The 27,181-nt window shown below is 47.2% G+C and overlaps 1 protein-coding gene across 1 annotated transcript in view; it reads left to right on the forward strand.

Moving 5' to 3' along the window:
• ESPL1 (extra spindle pole bodies like 1, separase) overlaps positions 1-27,181 on the forward strand; it is a 259,280-nt gene that overhangs the window by 16,943 nt on the left and 215,156 nt on the right. The window contains exons 5-7 of the mRNA XM_029595078.1: positions 6,406-6,529; positions 6,647-6,783; positions 7,320-7,513. Coding sequence (XP_029450938.1) covers positions 6,406-6,529; positions 6,647-6,783; positions 7,320-7,513 — 455 coding nt within the window. The remainder of the gene's footprint in view (positions 1-6,405; positions 6,530-6,646; positions 6,784-7,319; positions 7,514-27,181) is intronic.

Here is a 27,181-nt window from a genome sequence, read left to right on the forward strand (position 1 = left end):
ACTAATAGGTTCCATCTGTCAAAGGGGCCAATTTGAACCTATTGACTGTCCCACCAATTGCCCTCCAAGTCCATTTTTGGGGTCAGTAGCATATCAGGATGTACAGCTAATAGCTCTCCTCCCTCTTAATGGCCAGAGTGGTCAAGCTTGTTCCCCAGGGCAAAGAGGGTGGGGATTTTACTCCAGGTACTTCCTGATTTCAAAGAAAATGGAGGACCCCTTGAACAAATTTATCAGTTAAGTTTCCCTGGGCACCTTGATTTCCCCCTTGCAAAAAGGACTAGTTATGCTTCCTTGGCCTGAAGGACACATTTTATTTATTTTAAAGCTTTTATATACCAGTGCTATGTCAGGGTACAAATTATATCGCAATGATAGGGAGGATCAACTTGGTCGGGGTGTGGCACTTCATGTCCGGGAGGGTATAGAGTCCAACAGGATAAAGATCATACAAGAGACTAAATGCTCAGTAGAATCTATATGGGTAGAAATCCCATGTGTGTTGGGTAAGAGTATAGTGAGAGGAGTATACTACAATCTACCTGGACAAAATGGTCAGACAGATGAGATGCTAAGAGAAATCAGGGAAGCAAACCAATTTGTTTATTTTTTATTTAACTTTTTTATATACCGAGGTTCTAGAGACAGTCACTAAGCACTTCGGTTTACAGAGAACAATTGAAATGACTGAAAGTGAGTCTTACAGAGAACAAGGAAATGAAGAACTGGGATGTTACTCAATTTAAACTCATTATGATATAGAAACCTTAAATGACAGAATCAATCAATATAATAATGGTAGTCAAACATGTAACAGTTGATTAAAAGTGACTAGAGTGATATGTGATTAAATCTGAGGTTGTTTGGTCATGAAAAACAAAATAATCTGAGTCAGGGAGGATAGGAAGGATTAAATCCAATTAGTCGTAGGCAAGGGTGAAGAGCCAAGTCTTGAGTCTTTTTTTTTTGAAAGTAATCAGGCATTGTTCAAGTCTAAGGTCTGAAGGGCGAGAGTTCCAATGATTCGGGCCAACTGTGGAGAAGGCTCTTTTATTTGAAAATGATTTAATTGGAGGTGTTTAGAGAGCCTTGTTGGGCAGCTCTCAACGGACGGGAAGCTTAATATAATTGTAAAGGGATCCGGAGGTCAAGAGGGGAGTTTTTGTAGATGGATTTGTGGATGATTGAACAAGTTTTGTAGAAAATTCTATATTTTATAGGGAGCCAGTGAAGATTCTTTAAAACTGGAGTGATGTGGTCCCTTTTTTTTTTGATTTTGTAAGAATCCTAGCTGTGGCATTCTGTAGCATTTGAAGAGGTCTAAGGGATGTCGCTGGGAGACCAATTAGGGCATTACAATAGTCAATCTTTGAAAAAATGATTGCTTGCAGAACTGATCTGAAATTTGGCAGTGCAATAATAATGGGAGACTTCAATTACCCCAATATTGACTGGGTAAATGTAACATCAGGACTTGCTAGAGACATAAAGTTCCTGGATGTAATAAATGATTGCTTCATGGAGCAATTGGTTCAGGAACCAACAAGAGGGAGCTATTTTAGATTTAATTCTTAGTGGAATGCAAGATTTGGTGAGAAGTAACGGTGGTGGGGCCACTTGGCAACAGTGATCATAACATGATCAAATTTAAACTAATAACTGGAAGGGGGGCAATAAGTAAATCTGCAGCTCTAACACTAAACTTTCAAAAGGGAAACTTTGATAAAATGAGGAAAATAGATAAAAACTGAAAGGTGCAACTGCAAAGGTTAAAAGTGTTCAACAGGCATGGACATTGTTTAAAAATACAATCCTAGAGGCGCAGTCCATATGTATTCTGCACATTAAAGGTGGAAGGAAGGAAAAACAATTAGTCATGGTTAAAAGGTGAGGTGAAAGAAGCTATTTTAGCCAAAAAAAATCCTTCAAAAACTGGAAGCAGGATCCATCTGAAGAAAATAGGATAAAACATAAGCATTGTCAAGCTAAGTGTAAAACATTGATAAGACAGGCGAAGAGAGAATTTGAAATGAAATTGGCCATAGAGGCAAAAACTCATAAAAACATTTTAAAATATATCCAAAGCAAGAAACCTGTGAGGGAGTCAGTTGGACCATTAGATGACAGAGGGGTTAAAGGGGCTCTTAGGGAAGATAAGGCCATTGCAGAAAGACTAAATGAATTCTTTGCCTCTGTTTACAAATGAGGATGTTGGAGATACCAGTTCCGGAGATGGTTTTCAGGGGTGATGAGTCAGACGAACTGAACGAAATCACTGTGAACCTGGAAGATGTAGTAGGCCAGATTGACAAACTAAAGAGTAGCAAATCACCTGGACCGGATGGTATGCCTCCTAGGGTCCTGAAGGAACTCAAATGAAATTTCTGATCTATTAAAATTTGTAATCTATCATTAAAATCATCCATTGTACCTGAAGACTGGAGGGTGGCCAATGTAACCCCAATATTTAAAAAAGGCTCCAGGGGTGATCCAGGTAACTATAGACCAGTGAGCCTGATTTCATTGCCGGGAAAAATAGTGGAAACTATTCTCAAGAACAAAATTGTAAAGCATATAGAAAGACATGATTTAATGGAACAGTCAACATGGATTTACCCAAGGGAAGTCTTGCCTAACAAATCTGCTTCATTTATTTGAAGGGGTTAATAAACATGTGGATAAAGGAGAACCGGTAGATGTAGTGTATTTGGATTTTCAGAAGGCATTTGACAAAGTCCCTCATGAGAGGCTTCTACGAAAACTAAAAAGCCATGGGATAGGAAGCAATGTCCTTTTGTGGATTACAAGCTGGTTAAAAGACAGGAAACAGTAGGATTAAATGGTCAATTTTCTCAGTGGAAAAGGAAAAACAGTGGAGTGCCTCAGGGATCTGTAATAGGAATACGAGTGAGGTTATCAAATTTGCAGATACAAAATTATTCAGAGTAGTTAAATCACAAGCAGACTGTGATACATTGCAGGAGGACCTTGCAAGACTTGAAGATTGGGCATCCAAATGGCAGATGAAATTTAATGTGGACAAGTGCAAGGAGTTGCATATAGGGAAAAATAACCGTTGCTGTAGTTACATGATGTTAGGTTCCATATTAGGAGTTACCACCCAGGAAAAAGATCTTGGCATCATAGTGGATAATACTTTAAAATAGTCAGCTCAGTGTGCTGCAGCAGTCAAAAAAGCAAATAGAATGTTAGGAATTATTAGGAAGGGAATGGTTAATAGAACGGAAAATGTCATAATGCCTCTATCGCTCCATGGTGAGACCACACCTTGAATACTGTGTACAATTCTGGTTGCCACATCTCAAAGATATAGTTGCGATGGAGAAGGTACAGAGAAGGGCAACCAAAATGATAAATGGGATGGAACAGCTCCCCTATGAGGAAAGGCTGAAGAGGTTAGGGCTGTTCAGCTTGGAGAAGAGACGGCTGAGGGGGGGATATGATAGAGGTCTTTAAGATCATGAGAGGTCTTGAACGAGTAGATGTGACTTGGTTATTTTCACTTTCGAATAATAGGACTAGGGGGCATTCCATGAAGTTAGCAAGTAGCACATTTAAGACTAATCGGAGAAAATTCTTTTTCACTCAATGCACAATAAAGCTCTGGAATTTTTTGCCAGAGGATGTGGTTAGTGCAGTTAGTGTAGCTGGGTTCAAAAAAGGTTTGGATAAGTTCTTGGAGGAGAAGTCCATTAATGGCTATTAATCAATTTCTTAGGGAATAGCCACTGCTATTAATTGCATCAGTAGCATGGGATCTTCTTAGTGTTTGGGTAATTGCCAGGTTCTTGTGGCCTGGTTTTGGCCTCTGTTGGAAACAGGATGCTGGGCTTGATGGACCCTTGGTCTGACCCAGCATGGCAATTTCTTATGTTCTTATGTTCAATATTCGTAGGAACATCATATCAGAGTACATGGAACAGGGTGCAAGTAACTTGGAGAGGGTTGAACTGAGAAATTTCATAGGGAAAGTGGATATACATGATATGGGTAGAGGAAATATATGCAATAGGGAAATAAGAATACATATACAACTTGATAATATTAGTAGAAATATACAATATAATACAAACAGTACTATGTGCTTTCATTATTGCAATACTCCAATGCTAATAGAATCTGCTATATGGGTTGTAGGGTGACATTGGGGGTGAAGTGAAGGGGTAGGGTGCTATTCAGGGAATGCCTGTTTGAAGAGCCAAGTCTTTAGTTTTTTTTAATTTCTGGGTGCATGGTGTTCCAAAGGGTGAGTCCTGTGAGTTATTGGGCTCTATCTTTTGTGGAGTTAAGGTGGGTGGTCTTGGGAGAGGGTTTATAGGGTTCCTTTGTATGCTGCTCTAGTGGGGCAGTTTGAGGTTTGGAGGCAGAGGGTATTGTCTAGTCAGTGTATCCTTACCATTGTGTATGGTTTTATGTATAATTGTGAGGTTTTTGTAGAGGATTTGGGAGGATATTGGAAGCCAGTGGAGTTCCTTGAGGACAGGGGTTTGATATGTTCTGTTTTGCGGGTGTTAGAATTCTGGCGGCAGTGTTTTGCAGCATTTGGAATAGTTTGGTTGAGGCGGGGAGACCTAGTAAAGAATTACAGTAGTCTATTTTAGAGAAGTGTGGCCTGTAGGACTATGCAAAAAATCATTGCGATGGAGACATTTCAGTTTTTTTGAGGACATGGAGTTTGAAGTAGCACTCTATGGTTGCACTGAATTTTAGGTTAAGTTGATTGTCAATGGTGATGCCCAGGTCTTGTACATTTTGCTGGAATGAAGTCTGGTGGGGGGGACGGAGGAGGTTACTGTCAGGGGAAGGGATAGGATTATTGCATGCTGAGATGAGTTCAGTTTTTGTTGAGCAAGGTGGAGGTTGGTGAGGAGGTGGTTCATAGCATTAAGGCAGGATTCCCAGGCCTTGAGACTTTGATGGGGATTCTTGGATGGGTATGAGGATTTGGCCTCACTACATGTAGATGTAGTGAGTGAGGCCAATATCAGAGAGGAGTTGGCAAAGGGGCAGAAGATATGATGAAAAGGGGGGGGGGGGGGGATGAGCGAGGATCCTTGGGGGATGCCTTGGGTAAGTTGGGACAGTTGTGGATTCTGTTTCCAATTCTGACTGTGTAGTGCCTGTTCTCAAGATAGGATTTGAACCAGTGCATGGCTGTTCCTGAGATGCCAATTTCAGGTAGGGATGAATGAGCAGACCTTGTCTCAGCAGAGCTGCTGCCACCACTATAACTTTGAATGGGCGGGGAGTTGTGGCCAGCCTGAACGGCAGAGCACAAAACTGAAAATGCTTGCCCAGGATGACATGAAGAAATTTGGTCTTTGGGTATGTGTAAGAATGCTTCCATCAGATTCAGGGATGCCAAGAACTCACCTTTGTGAGTTCTTGGTAAAAACATAGTTGCCAGGATGCTGTGACTGAGCGAAAGTTTCCATATGGCAGTGTGGTATCTTGAGAGCCTTGTTTACTTTTTTCAGGTCTAGAATAGGGTGGAAGGTACCCTCCTCTTTTGGGACCACAAAATAGATGGAGTATTGTCCCATCTTCCATTCGTCCTGGGGGGACAGGAGTTATTGCCCCTAAGGACAGAATGCGCTCGAGTCTGCCGGACGATTTGAGCTTTGGCACGGGATCCACAAGGGGAGATGAGAATCTTGGAGCTGCTGTGCAAATTCCAAAGTATAGCCGTGTTCTATGATGCTTACAACCCACTGGTCTGAGGTTATTTTGGCCCGTGCCTCGTGGAACTGGGGTAAGCATCCCCCCATGTGAGGAATCGAGGGATGGGCCGGCCTTATCTCATTGAGAAGTCTTGGAGGCAGCCTGGGCGGCGCTACATCACAGGAGTGTCTTCTCCCATGAAAGGAGGAAGACAGGACTGTAGCCTAGTCTATGGCTGTGGTCTGCTGGGACAAAATCTTCATTGGCCACATGAACTGAACAGAGCCTCTGCACAGAGATCTCCTTTTGTACTCCCATCAGACTAGAGAATTCACACATTCAGGGCTAGTGTCCTGTCTGAAGGGCCAATTGTTGCACAAAGTAATTACAATACTTTCCCTGACAAGGGGCTTTCTCATAGTAAGTTTTCTGGCCATTGGTACTGCAGTATGTTCAGGGTTACTGGGCTATGTATGCTCTTCAAGTCACCATCCTAAGCCTCTGTCAAACACCACCTGCAGGCTAGCACAGAGGAAATGGGCTCTTTGGGGAAAATGGTCAGTGCAAAAAACCTATGCATGCAAAAACCCTGTTTCACCAGTTTAGACATGTGCTTTGTTTTGAACTTGCTGCTCAGTTAAGTATCACTTATATGTAGTGATTGCTCATTGGAAATTATTGTAAATGTCAAGCTGTACTGACTACTTATTCATATTTTGTCAGGGTGGAAGGCCACCAACTGACATGGAGCTTCTGGTGAAGGCTTGTAAAAACATAGTTGCCAGGATGCTGGATGCTCTTGAGGACATCACCGAGCAAGATCTTCCAGAGTATTTATCTGTTACAGGTCAGCACTTTGGGGCTCCTATTTCTCCATACAGATGGAAAGCAATAGGGGAGGGGAAGATGCATTGTTTGATATGTATGTTGGAATAATCTTTTTTAAATTTAACCTTTTTGGCAGCCTCCTCAGTGTATAACCTGGGCTATGGATTTTATAGTTTGAAGCTGTATTCTGAGGCATGTGACATAACCAGTCTTCTCTGCAAATGGTTAAGCAAGGCTGGGGCCAGTGAGGTTCCTGAGCTACCTATTGAGAGGGTAAGTGTTCAGTGTTGCCTTTTCAGGGTTGCTTACACTTCAGTTTGAAGCTAAGTATAGGTTTTTCAGTGCCGCCATACATTCATTGGGCACTAATGGTTTTAGAGTCAGGAAAGGTAGTGATACAGTTACTACAAACTTAAATTTTATCAGCTGCATAAAAAAATAGCTCTAGTGCAGTGGTTCTCAACCCTGTCCTGGGGACCCCCCCAGCTAGTCGGGTTTTCAGGATATCCACAATGAATACACATGAGAGAAAATGTGCATGTTATGAAGGCAGTGTATGCAAACTTTCTCATGCATATTCATTGTGGATATCCTGAAAACCCGACTGGCTGGGGGGGTCCCCAGGACAGGGTTAAGAACCACTGCTCTAGTGATAGTTTAATAACCTAGAAGCATTTGTATACATTGCTATTGCATAGATTGCTGAGATGTACGATTTATGGCTAGTATCTGAAACCCTAGGAACAAGCACTAGAATAAGTTGTCAGTTTCTTTTAGTCACATGTTTTCTTTTCTTGCCCTCAATGCAGTTCCACAAGTGTTTCCGACTGCAGGTGGAGTGCTGTAAGAAGGCATGTCAGTTTGAGCGTGGCTTTGAGTTGATTGCACTCTGGCTGGTGGCTCTGCGAGGCGAAGTCACTCAGCAGATGGCAGAGCCCATCTCTCTTTGGGTTCGCATGAAAATGGAGGGGGTCAAGAATGGCAATGAAGATCTGCGTCTGAAGTAAGGCCCATGAATTCTTTTTTTTGCGAGGGCATTCTTTACATGGGTCTACTAAACTGTATGGAGAAATTCTTACCTTTCCTTCTGTGTAGCCAGATACTCAGGACCAATGGGTTATGCTCTCCTGCCAGCAGATGGAGACAGATTTCAAAGCTGACATCACCCTACATATACCCCTGCAGTGTCCTCAGCCCTTCAGTATTCTGTCTCCAGCAGATGGTGGATGTACCTATGGGGATTGCTGTACTTTTTGGAAGAAGAAATTCTACATTTAAACTGGAGAAAAAATTGAGCCCCCTCTCCTGTGGTGATACCTAAAGGTCCCTCCCCAGTTGAGAATTTCTGAGGAGATTTCAAAGATCCCTCAGATGTGCCATGGTCCACTAGCAGGTTCCTGGCATGGACTTTGCTGCTTAAGCAGCTGAAAGGCAGTGGGTGTAGGGAGCAGAGTGCAGAGGTGATGGCCAAAGCCCTCTTCCTCGCAGTCACTCTGTACTCAGCTGGTAAGCACTGAGCCCAGGTAAGAAGAAGAAAAATTACCTCCTACTTCAGAGACATTTGGAGGGATTTCAGTAAGACTTAAGCAGGTCTCTTTGCTCATTGCACTGTCCCAAACTTATTCCCAATCGCGTTGGGGTAAGGGAAAGAGGGTTTCTGAGCAGGTTGAGTGGCCCTGCTTTAGATTTGGTCGGCACACTGCGTGGTGCACCATGTGGCATCTTACTGCATGCACAAAGACGCATGCATCTCCTCCATAGAACATTGGTAAGCAGTATCAGCTCTGCACGTGCACTGCGCACATCACATGTGTACATATGTGCTCAACCTACTAAGCACAGAATAAGACCAAGCTGGGCGCACAGGCTGTGCGTGCACCTTGTGTCCTGCCTAGGCGCCTGAAATCTGTGCACATAACTTGTCTGCTCGTGCTTAGTTACTGCCATCAATGGCTCTGGCAGCCAAACAAGTTCCTTTGTGTGCTGCTTGTTGATTAGGGCTTAACAGTCTGATCTGGATTCCAACTTATGGTCAGCACTGTGAGGAAAGCCCAGGGAGAGTTGGCCTCCCCAGACTTTGCTAAGCCTGTCTCCTCCCATTCAGAGGATGGGTTAGCCACAGCCTTAACTGGAAGTATCCCTGGGACTGGCTCATTAAAGGGAGAGGGAAATTCAGCAGCACCTACTCCAGTACCTCCTGGGCTAGGCATGGATCCAGCTGCCTTCTCTTGGGTGGAATTTTTTTCCAGGGCCCTCAAGCCTTTGAACAGACGCAGTCTGCTACCTCACTTGGCCCTGTCTGGACGACTTCAGCTGGTAAGCCCTCCCTTTCCCAGTCCTATCGGCAGATCTCAAGGTATGCTTCGCCCTGCCAGGAATACCCTTTGTGAGGACCCGAATGGCACGGACGAAGAGGTGGGTACATATTTTTTGGAAAATAGGGAAATTCCACTCCAGTTCAGAACCATATTAGGACCATGTTAGTTTTTCCATAGACAAATTGCTGGTTCTAATTTCCCACTCTGAAGCAGGGAGTTCCTGAGGCAGACTCTGGAAGCAAAGAATCCCATTTTCATTTCTCTGCAGAAAGCCTCTTGCTACTTTCTAGTACTGGAAGCCATCCAGAAGTTGATTGACCTGGAATGGGATGCCCCAGAAGCGAGTGTTAAAGGGGGACAAGCATTAGAAGCTCTATACCCAGTAGATCCAGCAGTAAGCTTTTGCATTTCCCTAATGGGGATGCACTGGTCTAAGCGAACTCTGTGGATGGGGAGGAGTGGCCTTGATGTGTCCAATAGACTGAATCCATACTTAAGCCTTTGACACAGTAATAATGACCTTACAGATTGCTTCTTGTGCCCTGGTAGCTCAGTACTGCTTACTCTTCTCCCAGGAGGTGGATGACTTGGGGAATTCCAGAGTGGTTATGGACCCTACCACCTTTTTAGCTGATGCAGGCTCAGATCTAGTCGCTACTTTGGCCAGAGTGGCCTCATGGTTGATGGCTAGAAGACAGCTATGGCTTCAGAATTGGTCAGCAGATGCAACTTCCAAGGCACATCTTAAAGATGCTCTTTAATTGATCACTCCTCTTTGGAAGCAAATTGGAAAAGCTGGCCAGTAAATGAAGCAAGAATCCACTTCCCTGGCTACCAGAAGATGAGAAAGCAGTTGCTGCCCCTTTTCTGAGGGGTCAATCCAGGGACTCAAACACTTTCACCCCCACAAACTCGACATTTCAGAGGTCTCAGCCATTTGGAAGGTCTGGCCTTCTGTAGTTGACAGCCCAAGAGGAGAGGGTAAGCTCAGGTTTAGGTTAGTCCCAAACTCCCCAACAAAATTTTGCTGACCCACCCTCGAACAAGGAGGTAATGGGTCGACTGTCCCTCTTCTACCAGTGGTGGCTCAAGATCACTTTGGACAAATTGGATACTAGAGGTCATACAAGGATATGTACTGGAATTTCACAGCACTATTTGGGACATATTCATGATGTCTTGCCACTCCCAGCACAAGAAGCAGGCAGTGGAGACTACCCTGTGAAGGCTCTTCAGGATGAGGGCTATAACCCCAGTACCTGCACCCCAGAAAGTACAGGGTGTTCCATCTATTTCATTGTTCCCAAGAAGGAAAGTTCCTTTAATCTCATCCTGGACCTCAAGAGCATAAACAGCCATCTGAAAGTGGAAATCCTATGCTCTGGCCATACAATCAGGAGAGTCCTTAACCTCTGGCCATACAATCAGGAGAGTCCTTAACCTCTGGACCTATCTGAGGCCTACCTACATACTCCAGTCAAGAACAGTTTCCTATGCTTTGTGCTACTGGGTTGCCATTATCAGTTCTGGGCACTACTCTTTGGCTTAGCCACTGCCTCCAGAACATTTTCCAAGTCTATGGTGGTCATAGCAACAGCATTGAGAAAAGAGGGAATCCTGGTGCACCCACACTTAGACTGCCTGATCCAGGCCAAGTTCATGGAAGAGTCTGAGGGTGACCAACAGGGTGACACCTTGCTTCAGGATCTTGATTGTAAACCTGGTCAAAAGCAGTTTCAAGCCCTTCTAGTCCTTGGAATATCAGAGTCCTGATTGACACCAAGCAGGGCAAGGTCTTCCTTCAGACCATGTGGATAAGAAGGAAGTTGAGTACGATACACCCAACAGTGTGGAGCTATCTCCAAGCTCTGGCAGCAACCCTGGAAGTAGTACCTTGGGTGAGGGCAGACTCGTGACCACTATTTCAATACTCACTACTGACACATTGTAACCAGTCTCAAGACTTTTCAATTCACCTTCACTTACTGATGGGAGTATGCTCTCAGCTCCAGTGGTGGCTGCAGGAAGCTCATCTGAGCAGGGGAGTACCTCTGTCCTCCCCAAACTGGCTGGTCCTCACATACCATGAGCTGCTGGGGATCTCATTGTCAGGAAGTGACAGCCCAGGGACGTTGGACCGAGGGAAAAGGCCCTCTGGAACATGGACTGCCTGGAAGCCCAGGCAGTCAGATTGGTGTCTTAACATTCAGCCACAGACTTTCGGGGTCAAGCAGTCCACGTAATTTCAGACAATGCATAGACAGCCTACATCAACTGCCAGGGTGGAACAAAGAGCCAGCAAGTGTTAAAGGAGATGATGCTCCTTATGGAATAGGCAGAGGCAGAAATCTAGATTTTAGCCTCCCATGTCAAGGGAGAGTCTTGATCCAAGACAGTGGGAGTTCTGTCAAAACCTTTCAGCTGATTGCTGGGGTATCCCGTTCATCAACCTGTTGGCTGCATCTCACAATGCGAAGGTTCCCAGAGCCTTCAATTGCAGGTCCCTGGAGACATTTCTGGCTAGGTCTGAATGAGAATTGCTATGCCTTTCCTCCATGGTCCTTGCTAGGTAGGGTCATTGTAGAGTTGAGCACCTACTAGTAACTCCAGATTGGCCCAGGCAGACATGCATAGACTCTTGGTGGAGGACCTGCTACAGCAGGGACCAGTCCTTCACAAGGATCTGACTCTTCTGTCTTACAGTCTGGCTCTCAACTCACCTGATGAAGCCTCCTTACTCTACACTCTGTTCTCTACATCTCTAGAGTATGTGTAGGTCTGGAGAGTATTTGAGGCCTGGTGCAAGGAACACAGGGGCTGCCCCCTGAGTGGTCAAAATCCCACTAATTCTGGAATTTTTGCAGGACAGCTTGAATAAAGGCTTGATCCTTAACTCCTTGAAGATCCAGGTAGCAGCACTCTCCTGTTTCAGGGGTGAGATGAACTGAGCCCACCTGTCATGTCATCTAGATGTGGCCAATTTTCTGAAAGGGGTGAAGCACCATAGCCATTCTTTGTGGAATCTTAATCTAGTATTGAAGTTTTTGGCAGGACCCTCCTTTCGGCCGTTGCGCAGTCTTTCCTTGTGTTCCTGTTGGCTATATGCTCGGCATGTCTCATCTCTGAACATCAGGCATTGTCGAACTGTTCCTCCAGATGACTCCAGGAGCATAACAGCTTTGTACCATTCCATCCTTCTTGCCTAAGGTAGTCTCAGTTTCATTTAAATCAGTCCATTTTGTTGCCATCCCTAGATTTATTTATTTTATTTAGTGTTTTTATATACCGGCATTCGCGATAAAGTTCACATCATGCTGGTTTACATTTAACAAGGGGTGTAAAATGAAAATAACATAGAACTGTAACAAGTGAGGAGAAACTCTGAAGTTACAATAATTCTCACAGGACAAGCAGGATGGTTGTCCTCACAAATGGGTGACATCGAGGATGGAGCCCACCACGGAAAACTTCTGTCAAAGTTTAAACAGAACTTTGACTGGCCCCTACTGGGCATGCCCAGCAAGGCACTGACCCTGCAGCCAGCAGGGGTCTCCCTTCAGTCTTCTTTTTTCCGCGCAGCAGTTGCCACGCGGTGAAAGGAGCTCTCTTACCACGTTCCTGACAGGAATTCGGTATTTTTCTATCCGAAGAAAATTTGCCCCTCAGGGGTCTCCCTTCGACAAATTTTTGTCACTTTCGCGGAAACCGGTAAGTTTTTTTCCCTTTTTTAATCGGCGGCCGTCGATTTTGGCCCTTGAGGCCTGTGGGAACTTACTGAGCCCGCGCCTAAATTTGGCCTTAAGCCATGGCGACGGGGTTCCGTCGATGTCCGGATTGTACCCGGACTATGTCCATCACTGACCCCCATAGGGTTTGTGTTTTATGTTTGGGTAGTGAGCATGATGTCCTGACTTGCACCAAATGTGCCTTAATGACACCTAAGGGTCGCAAGGCCAGGATGGAGAAGATGGGGCTCCTCTTCCATGCACCCACCCCAACGCCATCGATAGCATCGACGTCATCGGAACCGGCACCGTCGAAGTTGCACCACCATCGCCAACCCGCCGGTGACCGTCCACCATCGATGACTTCTCGGCCGTCGACTCCTGTCCCCTCCCCGGATGACCGAGGAGATCGGAAGGATAAGCATCGCCATCGACGGCACAAGTCTCGGCCCGTCGAGGATCCGCAACCATCGACCTCTGAACAGGCCGAGCCACCGAAGAAAAAGCCTCGGTCGGACCTGGCACCGTCCACGTCTCGTTCGCAGGCACCGAGGAAACCCTCACCCTCCCGGGGTGCGGGGGCCGTGATCCCACCGGTTACGGTGGTCCCTCCGGCCCTGCCTCAGCCTCCCTCTCCCGTCGAGCCGGGTATGCTTACCCCTGGTCTCCGGGCAGAACTGGACCGGCTGGTCCAGGAGGCCATCGAGAATGCGATGCGAAGATTCCAGCCTCCACCGGCACCGCCTCCGGCACCGATTCCGGCACCGCCTCAGGCACCGACCTCAGCACCGACTCTGCCACCGAGGATGGAACCGACCACCGAGCCTATAGTGGAAGCGTTGGCACCGATACTAAATCGTATGGAGGCACTTATGCGCGCCCTTCCATCGGTGATTTCATTAGCACCGACTACACCATCATCTCCGGAAGGACATTCATCGACAGGAGAAACACCGTTCCGGATTCCTCCGTCCGGTGTCGTTCCATCGGTGCCTTCACATACCTTTCCACCGATTTATCCTTCGGCTCCATCGATTCCAAGATCGGCACCGATTCCATCGGTGGCCCCGAAGCCCTCGATGCCGTTCACTGTTCCGCTTGCAGCACCGGTTCCATCGATGCCTTTGGATCCTCTACCAGGTCCTTCAGGACAGCAAACCTTACATGATCCTTATGATACCTGGGGTGATGATTCATCTTCAGATACAGATTTACCATCCCCACCATCTCCTACAGAGAGTAGAAAACGATCTCCTCCTGAAGATCTCTCCTTTATAAATTTTGTAAAGGAGATGTCAGAAGTTGTGCCTTTTCAGCTGCAATCTGAGACCGATGACAGGCACCAAATGATGGAGCTGCTCCAATTTCTGGATGCCCCCAAGATCATCGCTTCCATCCCCATTCACCAAGTATTTCTGGATCTTTTAAAGAAAAACTGGGAATCACCTTCATCTGTGTCACCAGTCAATAAAAAAGCTGACTCAACCTACCTCGTTCAGTCAGCACCAGGATTTCAGAAGTCTCAACTGGATCATCGCTCTGTTGTAGTTGAGTCTGCGCAAAAGAAAGCCAAGCGTTTAAAGCCACACTCTTCCACTCCCCCTATCAAGGACAACCAATTTCTTGATAGTGTGGGAAGGAAAGTGTATCATGGGGCTATGTTGATATCTCGTATAGCTTCATACCAACTTTATATGACTCAGTACAACAGAGCTATCCTTAAACAAATGCAGGACTACGCTGACACCTTACCGGACCAATACCAGCCACAGCTTCAAGCCCTCCTTCACAAAGGATTTGAAGCTGGGAAGCACGAGATCCGAACGGCCTACGATATCTTCGATGCTTCCACGAAAGTCTCAGCTACTGCCATCTCAGCCAGACGTTGGGCTTGGTTAAAATCATCCAACCTTCGCCCAGAGGTTCAGGATCGTCTAGCCGATTTACCCTGCTTAGGGGATAATCTGTTCGGAGAACAGATTCAACAAATTGTGGCGGAATTGAAGGATCACCACGAGACGTTGAAACAACTTTCGTCTGTTCCATCTGAGGTATCCTCCAAACCACCACCTAAGAAGGACTCCAAAAAGTCATTCTTTCGGCCACGTCGTTATTACCCTCCGTCGACTAGGCCTCGTCCGGCTCGATCCTCCACCAGACCTCAGCCACGCCAACCTCGGAAACAAAGACCTGCTGTAGCCCCACCCCCCGGGCCTGCGGCAGGCCTTTGACTTCCCGACTCGGAGCACATGCCATATCCCACTCCCCCACATCCCTGTAGGGGGTCGTCTGTGCCACTTTCTACAGCATTGGATACGGATTACCTCAGACCAGTGGGTGCTGGCGATTATCGCACAGGGTTACCACCTCAATTTCATAACTCTTCCGGCAGACTCCCCGCCGCTTCAAGCGTGGAGTCTATCCAGCCATTTGGCTCAATTACAACAGGAAGTATCTCTTCTTCTGCAATCAAATGCTATAGAACTCGTTCCTCCCTCTCAACGAGGCAAGGGATTCTATTCCAGATACTTCCTAATTCCAAAGAAATCAGGAGGGCTACGTCCAATTTTAGACCTTCGAGCCCTCAACAAGTATCTGCAAAAAGAAAAGTTCAAGATGGTAACCCTGGGCACGTTACTCCCTCTGTACTCCCTCTGCTGCAGAAAGGGGATTGGCTATGCTCCCTCGACCTCAAGGAAGCTTATACCCATATTGCGATAACACAATCCCATCGCAAATATCTGCGGTTTCTCGTAGGCCGCGACCATTATCAATACCGAGTACTGCCTTTCGGTCTGGCATCTGCTCCACGGGTCTTCACCAAATGCCTCGTAGTTGTAGCAGCATTCCTCAGGAAGGAAGGTGTCCACGTATACCCCTATCTGGACGACTGGCTGATCAGGGCCTCCACCCCTCAGATTGCCCGGTCCTCCCTACAATTGACAATCAACACACTCCTTTCCTTAGGGTTTCTTGTCAATTACGAGAAATCTTGCTTCGTCCCATCTCAAACCTTATCTTTCATTGGGGCAGACTTGGACACCTTACAGGCAAAGGCCTACCTTCCGCTACAACGGGTCCAAACTCTCATGTCCCTAGCTCACCAGCTCCAGTCTCAAGACACTGCCACAGCTCGCCAATTCCTAGTTCTCCTAGGACACATGGCATCCTCGGTTCAAGTCACTCCCATGACCAGACTAGCCATGAGGGTAACACAATGGACTCTACGACAACAATGGATTCAAGCTTTTCAGCCTCTGTCCTCCATAATCACAGTCACACAAGCGCTGCGCCTATCCTTAACTTGGTGGACGACTCAGGTCAACCTCCTTCAGGGCTTACCCTTTCTTCCACCGGATCCGCAAGTTATCCTAACCACCGACGCTTCCCACATCGGTTGGGGGGCCCATGTGGACAATTTTCAAACCCAAGGGTTATGGTCCAACGAGGAAGCCGAACACCAGATCAATTTCCTGGAACTTCGAGCAATCCGCTATGCGCTCCGCACTTTCAAAGATCATCTCTTTCATCAGATAATCTTAATCCAGACGGACAACCAAGTGGCCATGTGGTACATAAACAAGCAGGGAGGCACAGGCTCCTTCCTTCTGTGTCAGGAAGCTGCGCAGATCTGGGCGGAAGCCCTCTCCCACTCTATGTACCTCAGGGCCACTTACCTGCCGGGAGTAGACAATGTATTGGCAGACCGGCTGAGCCGTGTCTTCCGACCGCACGAGTGGTCACTCGATCCTCTGGTAGCGACCTCTCTGTTTCACAAGTGGGGTTCTCCCCGCATAGACCTCTTTGCGTCCCCTCAGAACCACAAAGTGGACGATTACTGCTCTCTCTCATTCGGAGCCAGAACTCTCGGCCGAGGGATGCATTCTCCCTCAAGTGGACAACCGGTCTGCTCTACGCATTCCCCCCACTTCCTCTTGTGTCAAAGACTCTCGTGAAGCTACGCCAGGACGGAGGAACCATGATCCTGATAGCACCTTACTGGCCACGCCAAGTATGGTTTCCAATACTCCAGGATCTCTCCATCCGCAGGCACATTCCTCTGGGAAAGGACCCGCATCTGCTCACTCAAAACGACGGATGCCTCCTCCATCCCAACCTCCAAGCCTTGTCCCTGACGGCATGGATGTTGAAAGGTTAGTCCTTCAGCCTTTCAACCTTTCAGATTCCGTTTCTCGAGTCCTGATAGCTTCACGAAAGCCTTCCACAAGAAAGTCTTACTCATACAAATGGAAAAGGTACACATCATGGTGCACTTCTCAGTCCCTTGATCCCCTTTCCTGTCCAATTTCCAAATTCTTGGACTATTTATGGCATCTATCAGAATCAGGTCTAAAAACCTCTTCCATTAGAATGCATGTCAGTGCGGTAGCCGCCTTCCATAAAGGTGTACAGGGTGTCCCTATTTCAGTACAACCCCTAGTAACACGTTTTCTTAAAGGCTTGCTCCATCTGAAGCCACCCTTACGGCCTCCGGCCCCATCCTGGGACCTTAATCTGGTTCTTGGTCGTCTAATGAAACCTCCTTTCGAACCTCTGCACTCCTGTGAGTTAAAGTATCTCACATGGAAAGTGTTATTCCTTTTGGCTATCACTTCAGCTCGCAGGGTTAGTGAATTACAGGCCCTAGTTACCTATCCGCCTTACACTAAACTCCTGCAGGACCGGGCGGTACTCCGCACTCACCCTAAATTTTTACCTAAGGTAGTTTCTGAGTTTCATATCAATCAATCCATCATACTACCTATCTTTTTTCCCAGGCCCCACTCCAACTCTGGAGAACAGACCCTGCATACCCTAGACTGTAAACGAGCTCTAGCCTTTTACCTAGACCGTACAGTTTCTCACAGGAAGAGCACTCAATTATTCGTCTCTTTCCATCCTAACAAGTTAGGACAACCTGTGGGTAAGCAGGCTCTTTCCTCCTGGTTGGCGGACTGCATTTCTTTCTGCTATGAGCAGGCTGGCATTCCTTTCCAAGACCGTGTCAAAGCACACTCTGTGAGGGCCATGGCGACGTCAGTGGCACACCTTCGATCGGTGCTGCTTCCTGACATCTGCAGGGCTGCAACCTGGAGTTCTCTCCATACCTTTGCAGCCCACTATTGTTTGGACAAAGCTGGAAGACAGGACTCCATCTTCGGCCAATCTGTCTTGCGTAACCTTTTTCCAACCTGATGTACCAACACCCTTCCACCTTCCCGGTAGGGTGCGGATGCCCTTTCCCAAATTCCACCCCACTTGTACTGCCTGTTGCACGTCGTTGGGTGCATTTGGTGCAAGTCAGGACATCCTCAGCTCGGTACTCACCCATTTGTGAGGACAACCATCCTGCTTGTCCTGTGAGAAAGCAAATGTTGCTTACCTGATGTAACAGGTGTTCTCACAGGACAGCAGGATGTTAGTCCTCACGAAACCCGCCCGCCACCCCGCGGTGTTGGGTTCGTTTTGTTTTTACTTTCTAGGCACTGCCTGTAGCTTTGAAAATCAGACTGAAGGGAGACCCCTGCTGGCTGCAGGGTCAGTGCCTTGCTGGGCATGCCCAGTAGGGGCCAGTCAAAGTTCTGTTTAAACTTTGACAGAAGTTTTCCGTGGTGGGCTCCATCCTCGATGTCACCCATTTGTGAGGACTAACATCCTGCTGTCCTGTGAGAACACCTGTTACATCAGGTAAGCAACATTTGCTAACAGGGATGTTTAAAACTGGGAGAAGGAGAAAAAGGTGAGGAATTTAACAGAGCAATTTACAATTGATTACAATGTTCTAAGAATGTCTGACTGTAGTTGTCGGTGAATTAGGGATCAGTTGTGGTCTAGAAAGGCTTGCTTAAACAACCACGTCTTAAGCCTTTTTCTGAAAGTTAGCAGGCACGCTTCCTGTCGAAGATCAGTGGGATGGAGTTCCATAGCAGTGGTCCTGCTGTAGAGAAGGCCCAGTCTCTGAAGGTTATATGATGAGCAGTTTTGGTGTGTGGTACTTGTAGAGATTCTCTGTAAGCCTCTCTGGGTCTGGAGGTATGTTTTCTGAATGGGATTTGTAGGTTGAGTGGAGCATGGTGATGGATGGCTTTGTAGACAGTGGTAATTGACTTATGTATGATTCTGTAGTGAATTGGCAGCCAGTGTAGGTCTTTGAGGATGGGAGATGTTCTCTTCTCCTTGTGTTTGTCAATATTCTGGCTGCCGTGTTTTGGACCATCTGAAGAGGTTTGGTGTGAGAAGAGGGGAGACCTAATAAGAGTTACAGTAGTCTATCTTAGAGAAGATTATTGCTTGCAGAACTGTTCTGTAATCGTGAAAGTGGAAGAGTGGTTTTATTCTTTTCAGGACATGTAGTTTATGAAAACAGTCCTAAGTTGTTTGGTTGTTAAATGATTTCAGGTTTAAACAGTTATTAATAACTCCTAGGTCTCTTGCTTGTGAAATGTGAAGGTTGGCTGGAGGATTCATAGTGATTTTGCTGTTTTCAGGGGATATAAGGAGTTCGCTTTTTGAAGAGTTTAGTATTAAGTTTAAGCTGGTAAGGAGGCAGTTGATTTCTTGAAGGCAGTTTTCCCAAAATTAAAGTTTTTGTGATGGATTCTTTAAGGGGATCACGATCTGGACATCGTGATCCCCCTTAAATGAGCAAAAAGATGAATACTGCCTCATTTGAATGTCACTTGGTGAGGTATCTGGAAGTTTCAGAACTGGTCCAAAAGACAGACCACCTGTTTGTCCTTCATGGTGGAAGGAAGCAGGGCAAACCAGCTTCACGGGCTACCATAGCTTGCTGGATTAAGGAGGTGGTCACGAGCCTGTGGTGGCAGGAAAGCCATTACCTTATGTTAAAGCTCATTCCACTAGGGCTCAAGTGGTCTCATGGGCTGAAGTTAAAATGTCTCCCATCAATATCTGCTGAGCAGCAATGTGGTCCTACTTGCACACTTCCTCCAGGTTCTATTGCCTGGACATACAGGCCCAAGAGGATGCAGCCTTTGCAAGGGCAGTGTTAACTGGACTGTATGCAGCCTCATGCCATGATCAGGAGTAGCTTTTGTACATCCCATTGGTCCTGAGTCCATCTGGCTACATGCTTGGAAATGGCGTTTACTTACCTGATCTTGTTGTCCTTGGTGTAGACAGATGGACTTAGCATCCTGCACATGGCTGCCCAAGAATAGTACCAAGGATTTGCCTGTGGACTGGATATCTATTCCAAGAAATTAGAGATAAGCCATCATCCAGTCTTCAGATCAGGGCATCTATATTCTTACTGGGGTTCAGTGTTTGAGTACAGTTATAGTTATCAGTTTTAATCAATTTTCAATGGTATGTTCACTCTTTTTTGAAGAGAATCATGAAGGGCTGAGGTCACTGCAGGGGGTGTGTAGGATGATTTCAGCTTTGAAATCTGTTTCCATCTGGCAGGGGTGCATAACCCATTGGTCCTAGTCCATCTGCCTACACTAAGGAAAAGGTAAGCAATTTCTCCATTCTAACTTATTTTCCTTGAATTTTGCTAGATCAATTCATATGCATTGGTTTATGCTATCCTGCTATCAGATGTTATCCAAAAAAAATGGTTTATAGCCATCATATTAGGAGTGCAGCCTGGGAACCTGGCAGCATCCTTGTGTCAAAGCAATGGATTGGAGTCCCCTGTGACCTATGAAATTCCTTTTCGTTCATTCAGGCCAGTCAATTACACACGAGTTATGCACTTCTACCAGCAGATGGAGATAGATCAACTGGCTCACTCTCACTCCTTATATGCATCTGTGCTGACACAAGTCTGCCAGTATTCTCATCTCCAGCAGATGGTGGACATATTCCATGCTGGAAGCTGAGGCCTGGCTAGGCTGGATGAATAAGAATATGGTTGGGCAGCTCCTGAGGTGACAGCTGAGCCTCCCTCAGTTGACTAGGACCTGGACCTGAAGACTATGCCAATAAGCTTGGCAGCTCCTGAGGTAGCTTTGGATTCCTTTGCTCATTGGAGCACTGCAGAGGACAGGGTGACCACTGGTCAGAGTACTTCGTGGCTCCCCTCCTGTCTTCACTGTGCATGAAAAATGACAAGTCCTTTTATTTTCGTGTTTGGTTTGCCTTCAGCTGAGTCCTAATTTAAAAAAAAAAAAAATGGGGAGGTTGTGGGGGGAGGGAGGTACTTTCTGGATGGGAGAGGTGGGTCTGGGGAACAGGATTCGATTCTGGCGATCGGGGATGTATAAAACAATGTCGGATTTCTTTTCTGTTTCAGTTCAGTAAACATTTTATACTAAAGCCCACCAAAAGAGAGAGTGGACTCGGCATCTTCAGTGAAGGCTGGCTGGGAAAGTAGCAGGGGCTGTTCAGAATGCTCTTGCAGTTTGAAAGGCAGAAGCTTGCACTTGTGGCAGTGCAACTGGCATTTGCGGTGCTGGTCACTGAGCCTTTCAGTGTGCAAACTCCCAATGGTGGCAGGGATTGTATCAGACCCACACAAGATCTATGGGAGCACAGTAAACGAGTTGAGTCCAAGCTGCCTTAAAAGTTGCAAGAAATTGTTTGCACCTGACTGCAGCTGTGTGCTGGCTCTGCTTGGGACAGTGGATTTGGAAAGTGCATTTGTAGCCTTTTGAGGGGGGGGGGGGGGACCCACGTCAGCAGTCCTGGCTTGCATTGTTCCCACTAGATTTTCTTTTCTGAGGTGGAAATGATGGGCCATTTTGTGGCATGGGGGCAAAGAGGCAGGGTGAGAGGGCTCTGCTGATCCTGTTCCCATTGGTGTGCCTGTCCAGTTTCTGATGTGAAGGACAACCATGGCCTCAGAAGTTTGCAATTGTAATTTTATCTGCTACAGTGCTCTGTGTGAAACTGAATATTGGCAGAAGGTTTTCAATATTGGTTGATTTAGAACATGAGATGCCATACAAAGTCAGACCAAGCCCAGCATTCTGTTTCTAACAGTGGCCAATCCAAGTTGTATATATCTGGCAAATACCCAAACATTAGATCACAAGTTACTATTGCTTATTAATTGCCATAATTTATGGATTTAAGCTCTAGCAACTTATCCAAACCTTTTTTAAACCCAGTAACACTAACTGCTAACCACATCCCCTTGCAATGAATTCCAGAGTTTAACTGTTGCATGAAAGTTCTCTGATTTGTTTTAAATGAGCTACTTACTAACTTCATGGAGTGCCCCCTGGTCCTATTACCAATCTACATTAATTTGTTAAACTCCTTTCATGATTTTGTAGACTATCATATCCCCTCTGTCATTTCTTCTCCAAACTGAACAGCCCTAACTTCTTTAGCCTTTTCTTATAGGGAAGCTGTTCCATGCCCCTTATTTTGGTTGCCCTTCTCTGTACCTTCTCCAGTGCAGCTGTATCCTTTTTGATATGTGGTGACCAGAATTGCACACAGTATTCAAGGTGCAGTCTCACCATGAAGTGATAGAGGCAGAATGACATCCTGCTTTATTTCCATTCCTTTTCTAATTCCTAACATTTGCTTTTTGATGGCCACAGCACACTGGACAGACTATTTCAATGTATTATCTATGACACCTAAGTCTTTCTTGGGTGGTGACTCCTAAGATAGAACCTAATTGTGTAACTACAGCAATGTTTTTTTTCCCCTATATGCATCACTTTGCTCTCATCCACATTAAATTTAATCTGCCATTTGGAAACCCAGTCTTCAATCTCACAAGGTCCTCCTGCAATTCATCACAATCTGAGATTTAACTACTCAGCATAATTTTTTCTGCAAATCTGATCACCTCGCTCGTCGTACCCCTTTCCAGATCATTTATAAATATATCAAAGCACTGGTCCAAGTACAGATCCCTGAGGCACTCCACTGTTTACCTTTTTCCATTCTGAAAACTGACCATTTAATCCTACTGTTTCCTGTCTCTTAACCAACTTGCAATCCACAAAAGGATATCCCTTCCTAACCCATAACTTTTAGTTTTCTTAGAATCCTCTCATGCAGGACTGTCAGGTGATTTCTGGAAATCCAAATATACCACATCTACTGGTTCACACCTTCAAGAAAAAATGTAAATTTGTGAAAAGACTTCTCGAGTATTCCATGTTGGCTGTGTCCCATCAAACCATGTCTATCTAAATGTTTTGTGATCTTATTCTTTAACAGATTCCAGAATTTTCCCAGCACTGAAGTCAGGCTCATCAGTCTGTAGTTTCCCATATCACCCTTGGATCGCTTTTTTAAATATAGGGGTTACATTGGCCATCTTCCAATCTTCAGGTACATTGGATGGTTTTAATAGGTTACACTTTTACTACTAGTTCTGAAATTTCATATTTTAGTTTTCAGAACCCTGGGGTGTATACCATCCAGTCCAGGTGATTTACTACTCTTCAGTTTGTCAATCAGGCCTGCAACATCTTTCAGGTTCATCGTGAAGTCTGATCAATCTGCATCAATGACATAGGCACTGGATCTGGGAGCCATACTGCTGAACATCTCGCCATCGTCAGCAGGACAGTCTGCCACCAGCAAATGACTGGTCTGTCTCCAGCACCTCTAACTCCTCCAATTGAGGACATCTGGTTCCTAGTCATTGACCTCTGCATCAGGGAAGGACCAGGCCAAGCATTAAGGTAAGCCAAAGCATTGGCACCAGTCCCTATCAATGCATGGTGCCAGGCAAGGCATGCACTGGCTTGACACAATGCCCCTGAATCAACTCCCACAGTGAGTGCCAATCCTCCATCAGTACCAGGACTGCAGTAGTCTCCACTGGTCCTGATGTCAATCACCAATCTGCCTCAGGGGTCTGAAGATCTGGCCACCCCCTTCCTCAGTTGGTGTTGGCATCAGCAACGTTTGGGGATGGAGCACAGCTTCCAGCTGGCAGTAAATCAGGTGCTACAGCGTTTTGGTCATATGTCACCAGAGCCAGTGCTGGAGAAGCTAAACATGCTTTCCTAGCGTATAGCAGATGGACTCAGGACCAACGGGTATAGTGTACTCTTGCTAGCAGTTGGAGACGCATCAGATTTGAATCTGACGTCGGCCCCTAGTACATATACCCCTGCAGGAAGTGTATCTCTTCAGTATTTTCCATCTCCATAGCAGTTAGGGACTATCTGCATGCTCTCACAGCATTCAAACAAATTCAAAGAAGAAAATCCAAATTAAGGAAGAAACCTACCTGAAGTTGAGTCCTGCTCTCCTGTGGTGATACCCTCGGGTCCCTCCCCCAGTTGAGATTCCAGAGATGATTTTCGTGGTCCCTCGGAGGTAAGCCTCGGTCCGGCGGCTGAATCGCAGCAAGGACCTAGCCCCGATCCTCAAGTGCGGCTGAGAGGCAGCGAGTGCACCCTCGAGCGCAGCAGTGAAGGTATTTGCCCTCTCCCCTGCAGCCAGAGACCACCCAGGACGAAACGGGGAAGTGCCGAAGACAAGGTAAGGTAGAAATCTTCTGCTTGAATCCGGTCTCCAAGGATCGAGGAGGAGCACAGGTCGCCGGCCGGGACCAGTGCCACTGGGTTGATCCGCCCAAGCAGGGCCAGGCCCTGGTTATTTCCAAGGGTCTACCCACGTGGAGACTCTCAGAGGGGGTCACCGTATTGCCCGTGTGCTCGCAGTCACCATCTTGGCCCTATTCGCCATGCCGTTCGGTCCGAGCGCACAACTCTGACCTAGGCGCACAAAGCACTTGTGCGCATAGTCGAAGATGCACATCAGGTCTTGCGCGCTTAAGTTAAACGCTCAGAGCCGGGTGCACAGCTACGCGCACAACTACACACTTACCTTAAGCGCACCGGTGCGCATAAGAGTTTACACGCCAACAGCCATGGCACCTCCAGAAACAGATAAAAGCTCAAGGCCTCTGCCCAGCATGCCACATCAGAGCCGCACAAAGTGGAGGCCGACGCCCTGTGCACCCAGTGCGAGGAGGCCCTGGGAGATCAGGCTCAGGGCCAGTCCCACCCAGGGCCGAATTCTAGCTCCTTGGGGGTTCCCCAGACCTAGCCAGGGGGACCTCCCCACAGACAGGAATCTCCAAGGAACCAGCACTCCTCAGCTTTGACTCAGCATCGATCTCATGGGTGGAGTTCTTCAAGGAGATTCACACCTTTGTTCAAATGCAAACAACCTCTGGCTGTCCAGCCACATGCTCCACCGGAGGACCCTCATGCCCCAGGTCCTTCAAGACCTAGGCAAGGATTCCACTACCCAGAAGCCCCACCTATGGGGACTCGGACATCTCTGAGGAGGAAGCCAAACCCCTGGAAGAGGGGGAGCTCCCTCCGGGGACAGAGCCTCACCGAACCATGAGACGCTTCTTCACAAAGGACAAGCTCCTGGACCTGGTCAACCAATGCCTGACGGAACTCGCTATCCCGGGCCCAGGTACTTCAGGGGAACCTGAATCGAACCCCCTGCTGGAGGGTCTCCAACAGACTTTTTTCGCCTTTTCCCTCTGTTGCAAGCAGCACAACAGCTGATTGACCTGGAATGGAGTGCTCGAGTCCACATTCAAAGGGGGACAAGCCTTGGCAGCCCTGTACCCCCTGGACCCAGCAACCAAAGATCTTCTCGCATGCCCAGGAGTGGATGCCATGGTCTGTGCGGTCTCTAAACGCACCACTATCCCAGTGGATGGAGGAGCTGCATTCAAGGATGCACATGACTGGCGTCTGGAATCCATCCTCAGTCATTTGACGTAGCTGTTATGTCTCTACAAATTGCGGCCTGCTGCACCATGGTGATACGTGCCTGCTTATCACAAACCAGGAACACCCCGGGAGAATACATGGAACCAGCAGTATCATTCCTCGCGGACGCTGCTTGCAGCCAGTGTGTCATCTGTGGTGGCGGCCAGGAGGCAACTCTGGCTCCGAATCTGGTCGGCCGACGCATCTTCCAAAACGCGCCTCACAAGGATGCCCTTCAAAGGATCCCTCCTGTTCGGCAGCGAACTAGAGAAACTGGCCGACAAATGGGGCGAATCCCCATTGCCGAGCCTGCCGAAGGATAAGACTAAGAGAAACCAGCGACCCTTCTCCAGGGGCAGAGGTTCACAGTGCTTCAATCCTTACAGGAGCAACAATCAAGCCCCCCCGCCCTACGGGCAGGAACCAGTCCTTTTGGATCAAGCACAAGAGGGGAACCAGCTCGGGTGCAGGCCTCAGCCGACCCATCCAAGGGAAGAAGCCATAGGGGGCAGACTAGCCCTATTCTACCGCAGATGGGTCGAGAACCTCGGACAAGTGGGTCCTAGCCATCATTCGGGAGGGGTACTACTTGGATTTCCTACGAACCCCTCCGGACAAGTTCGTGGAGTCCCCCTGCCACGACCCCTTCAAGAGGGTGGCAGTGGAAGCTACTCTATCAAGATTACTGACCCTTGAGGCCATAACCCCAGTGCCTCCGCAGGAAATACATACTGGACATTATTTCATTTATTTTATCGTCCCCAAGAAAGAGGGAACGTTCAGGCCCATCCTGGACCTCAAGTCGGCCAACTGCCACCTCAGGATTCCCCGCTTCCGCATGGAAACCCTACAATCTGTTATAAAGGCGATACAACCAGGAGAGTTTCTCACATCCCTGGATCTTTTGGCGGCCTACCTGCACATCCCAATTCATCAGGAATATCAGTGCTACAGGAAAATTGTTTCTTACCTGATAATTTTCGTTCCTGTAGTACCAAGGATCAGCCCAGGAAGACGCCTAAGAACGCAGAGAGTGGGCCTTAAGCCCGTCCGGAACGGACTTACCACAACCAATGTACGTGGACGCGATCGAGCTCTTCAGCCAGCGGGCAATAGTTGCTTTAGAGGCCTGTAGTCCCTTTTTGGGCCCCTGCCACAAGACAAACAGGTGATCCGACCGTTTAAAGTCATTGGTGACCTCCAAATATTGCAAGAGCACTCGACGAACATCTAAATGCTTCAATTTGGAACCTTGAGAAGACTTCAGCTCCGCCTCCGAGAAAGAAGGCAAATCTACAGACTTAACGTGAAAAGCCGATACAACCTTAGGCAAGAACGAAGGAACCATACGTAACACCCCGGAGTCAGAAATACGTAAGAACGGCTCTCTGCACGAAAGCGCCTGTAACTCTGATACCCAACGGGCGGAAGCGATGGCCATTAAGAACACTGTCTTGAGGGTGAGATCCTTTAAGGAGGCTCACCTAAGCGGCTCAAAGGGGGCGACAGTGAGGCCCTTGAGAACCAAATTCTAGCTCCAGGACGGACAAGGGGCTCAGAGGAGGACGTAAGTTCCGAACGCCTCGCAAGAACCTGGCTACGTCCGGATGACATGCGAGAGAGGATCCTTCAATCTTCCCTCTCAAACAACCCAGAGCCGCCACCTGGACTCTCAGAACTCAGCAGTCTGGACTGATCCTGGTACGTACAGGGAACTACACTTCAGTCTGGAACCGGCACTACCCTTCAGGTTAGCCAGAGCACCCCAGACGTTCACCAAGGTAATAGTGGTGGTGGCGGCAACACTGAGGAAGGAAGGAATCCTTGTTCACCCTTACCTGTACAATTGGCTGATCAGGGCAAAGTCACCGAAGGAAAGCCACCAAGCAACCAGCAGTGTCATAACTCTACTGGAGAGCCTAGGATGGGTGGTCAACACACAAGT

This window comes from Rhinatrema bivittatum, chromosome 3, assembly GCF_901001135.1.
Source record: "Rhinatrema bivittatum chromosome 3, aRhiBiv1.1, whole genome shotgun sequence".
NCBI classification, from domain to species: Eukaryota; Metazoa; Chordata; class Amphibia; order Gymnophiona; family Rhinatrematidae; genus Rhinatrema; species Rhinatrema bivittatum.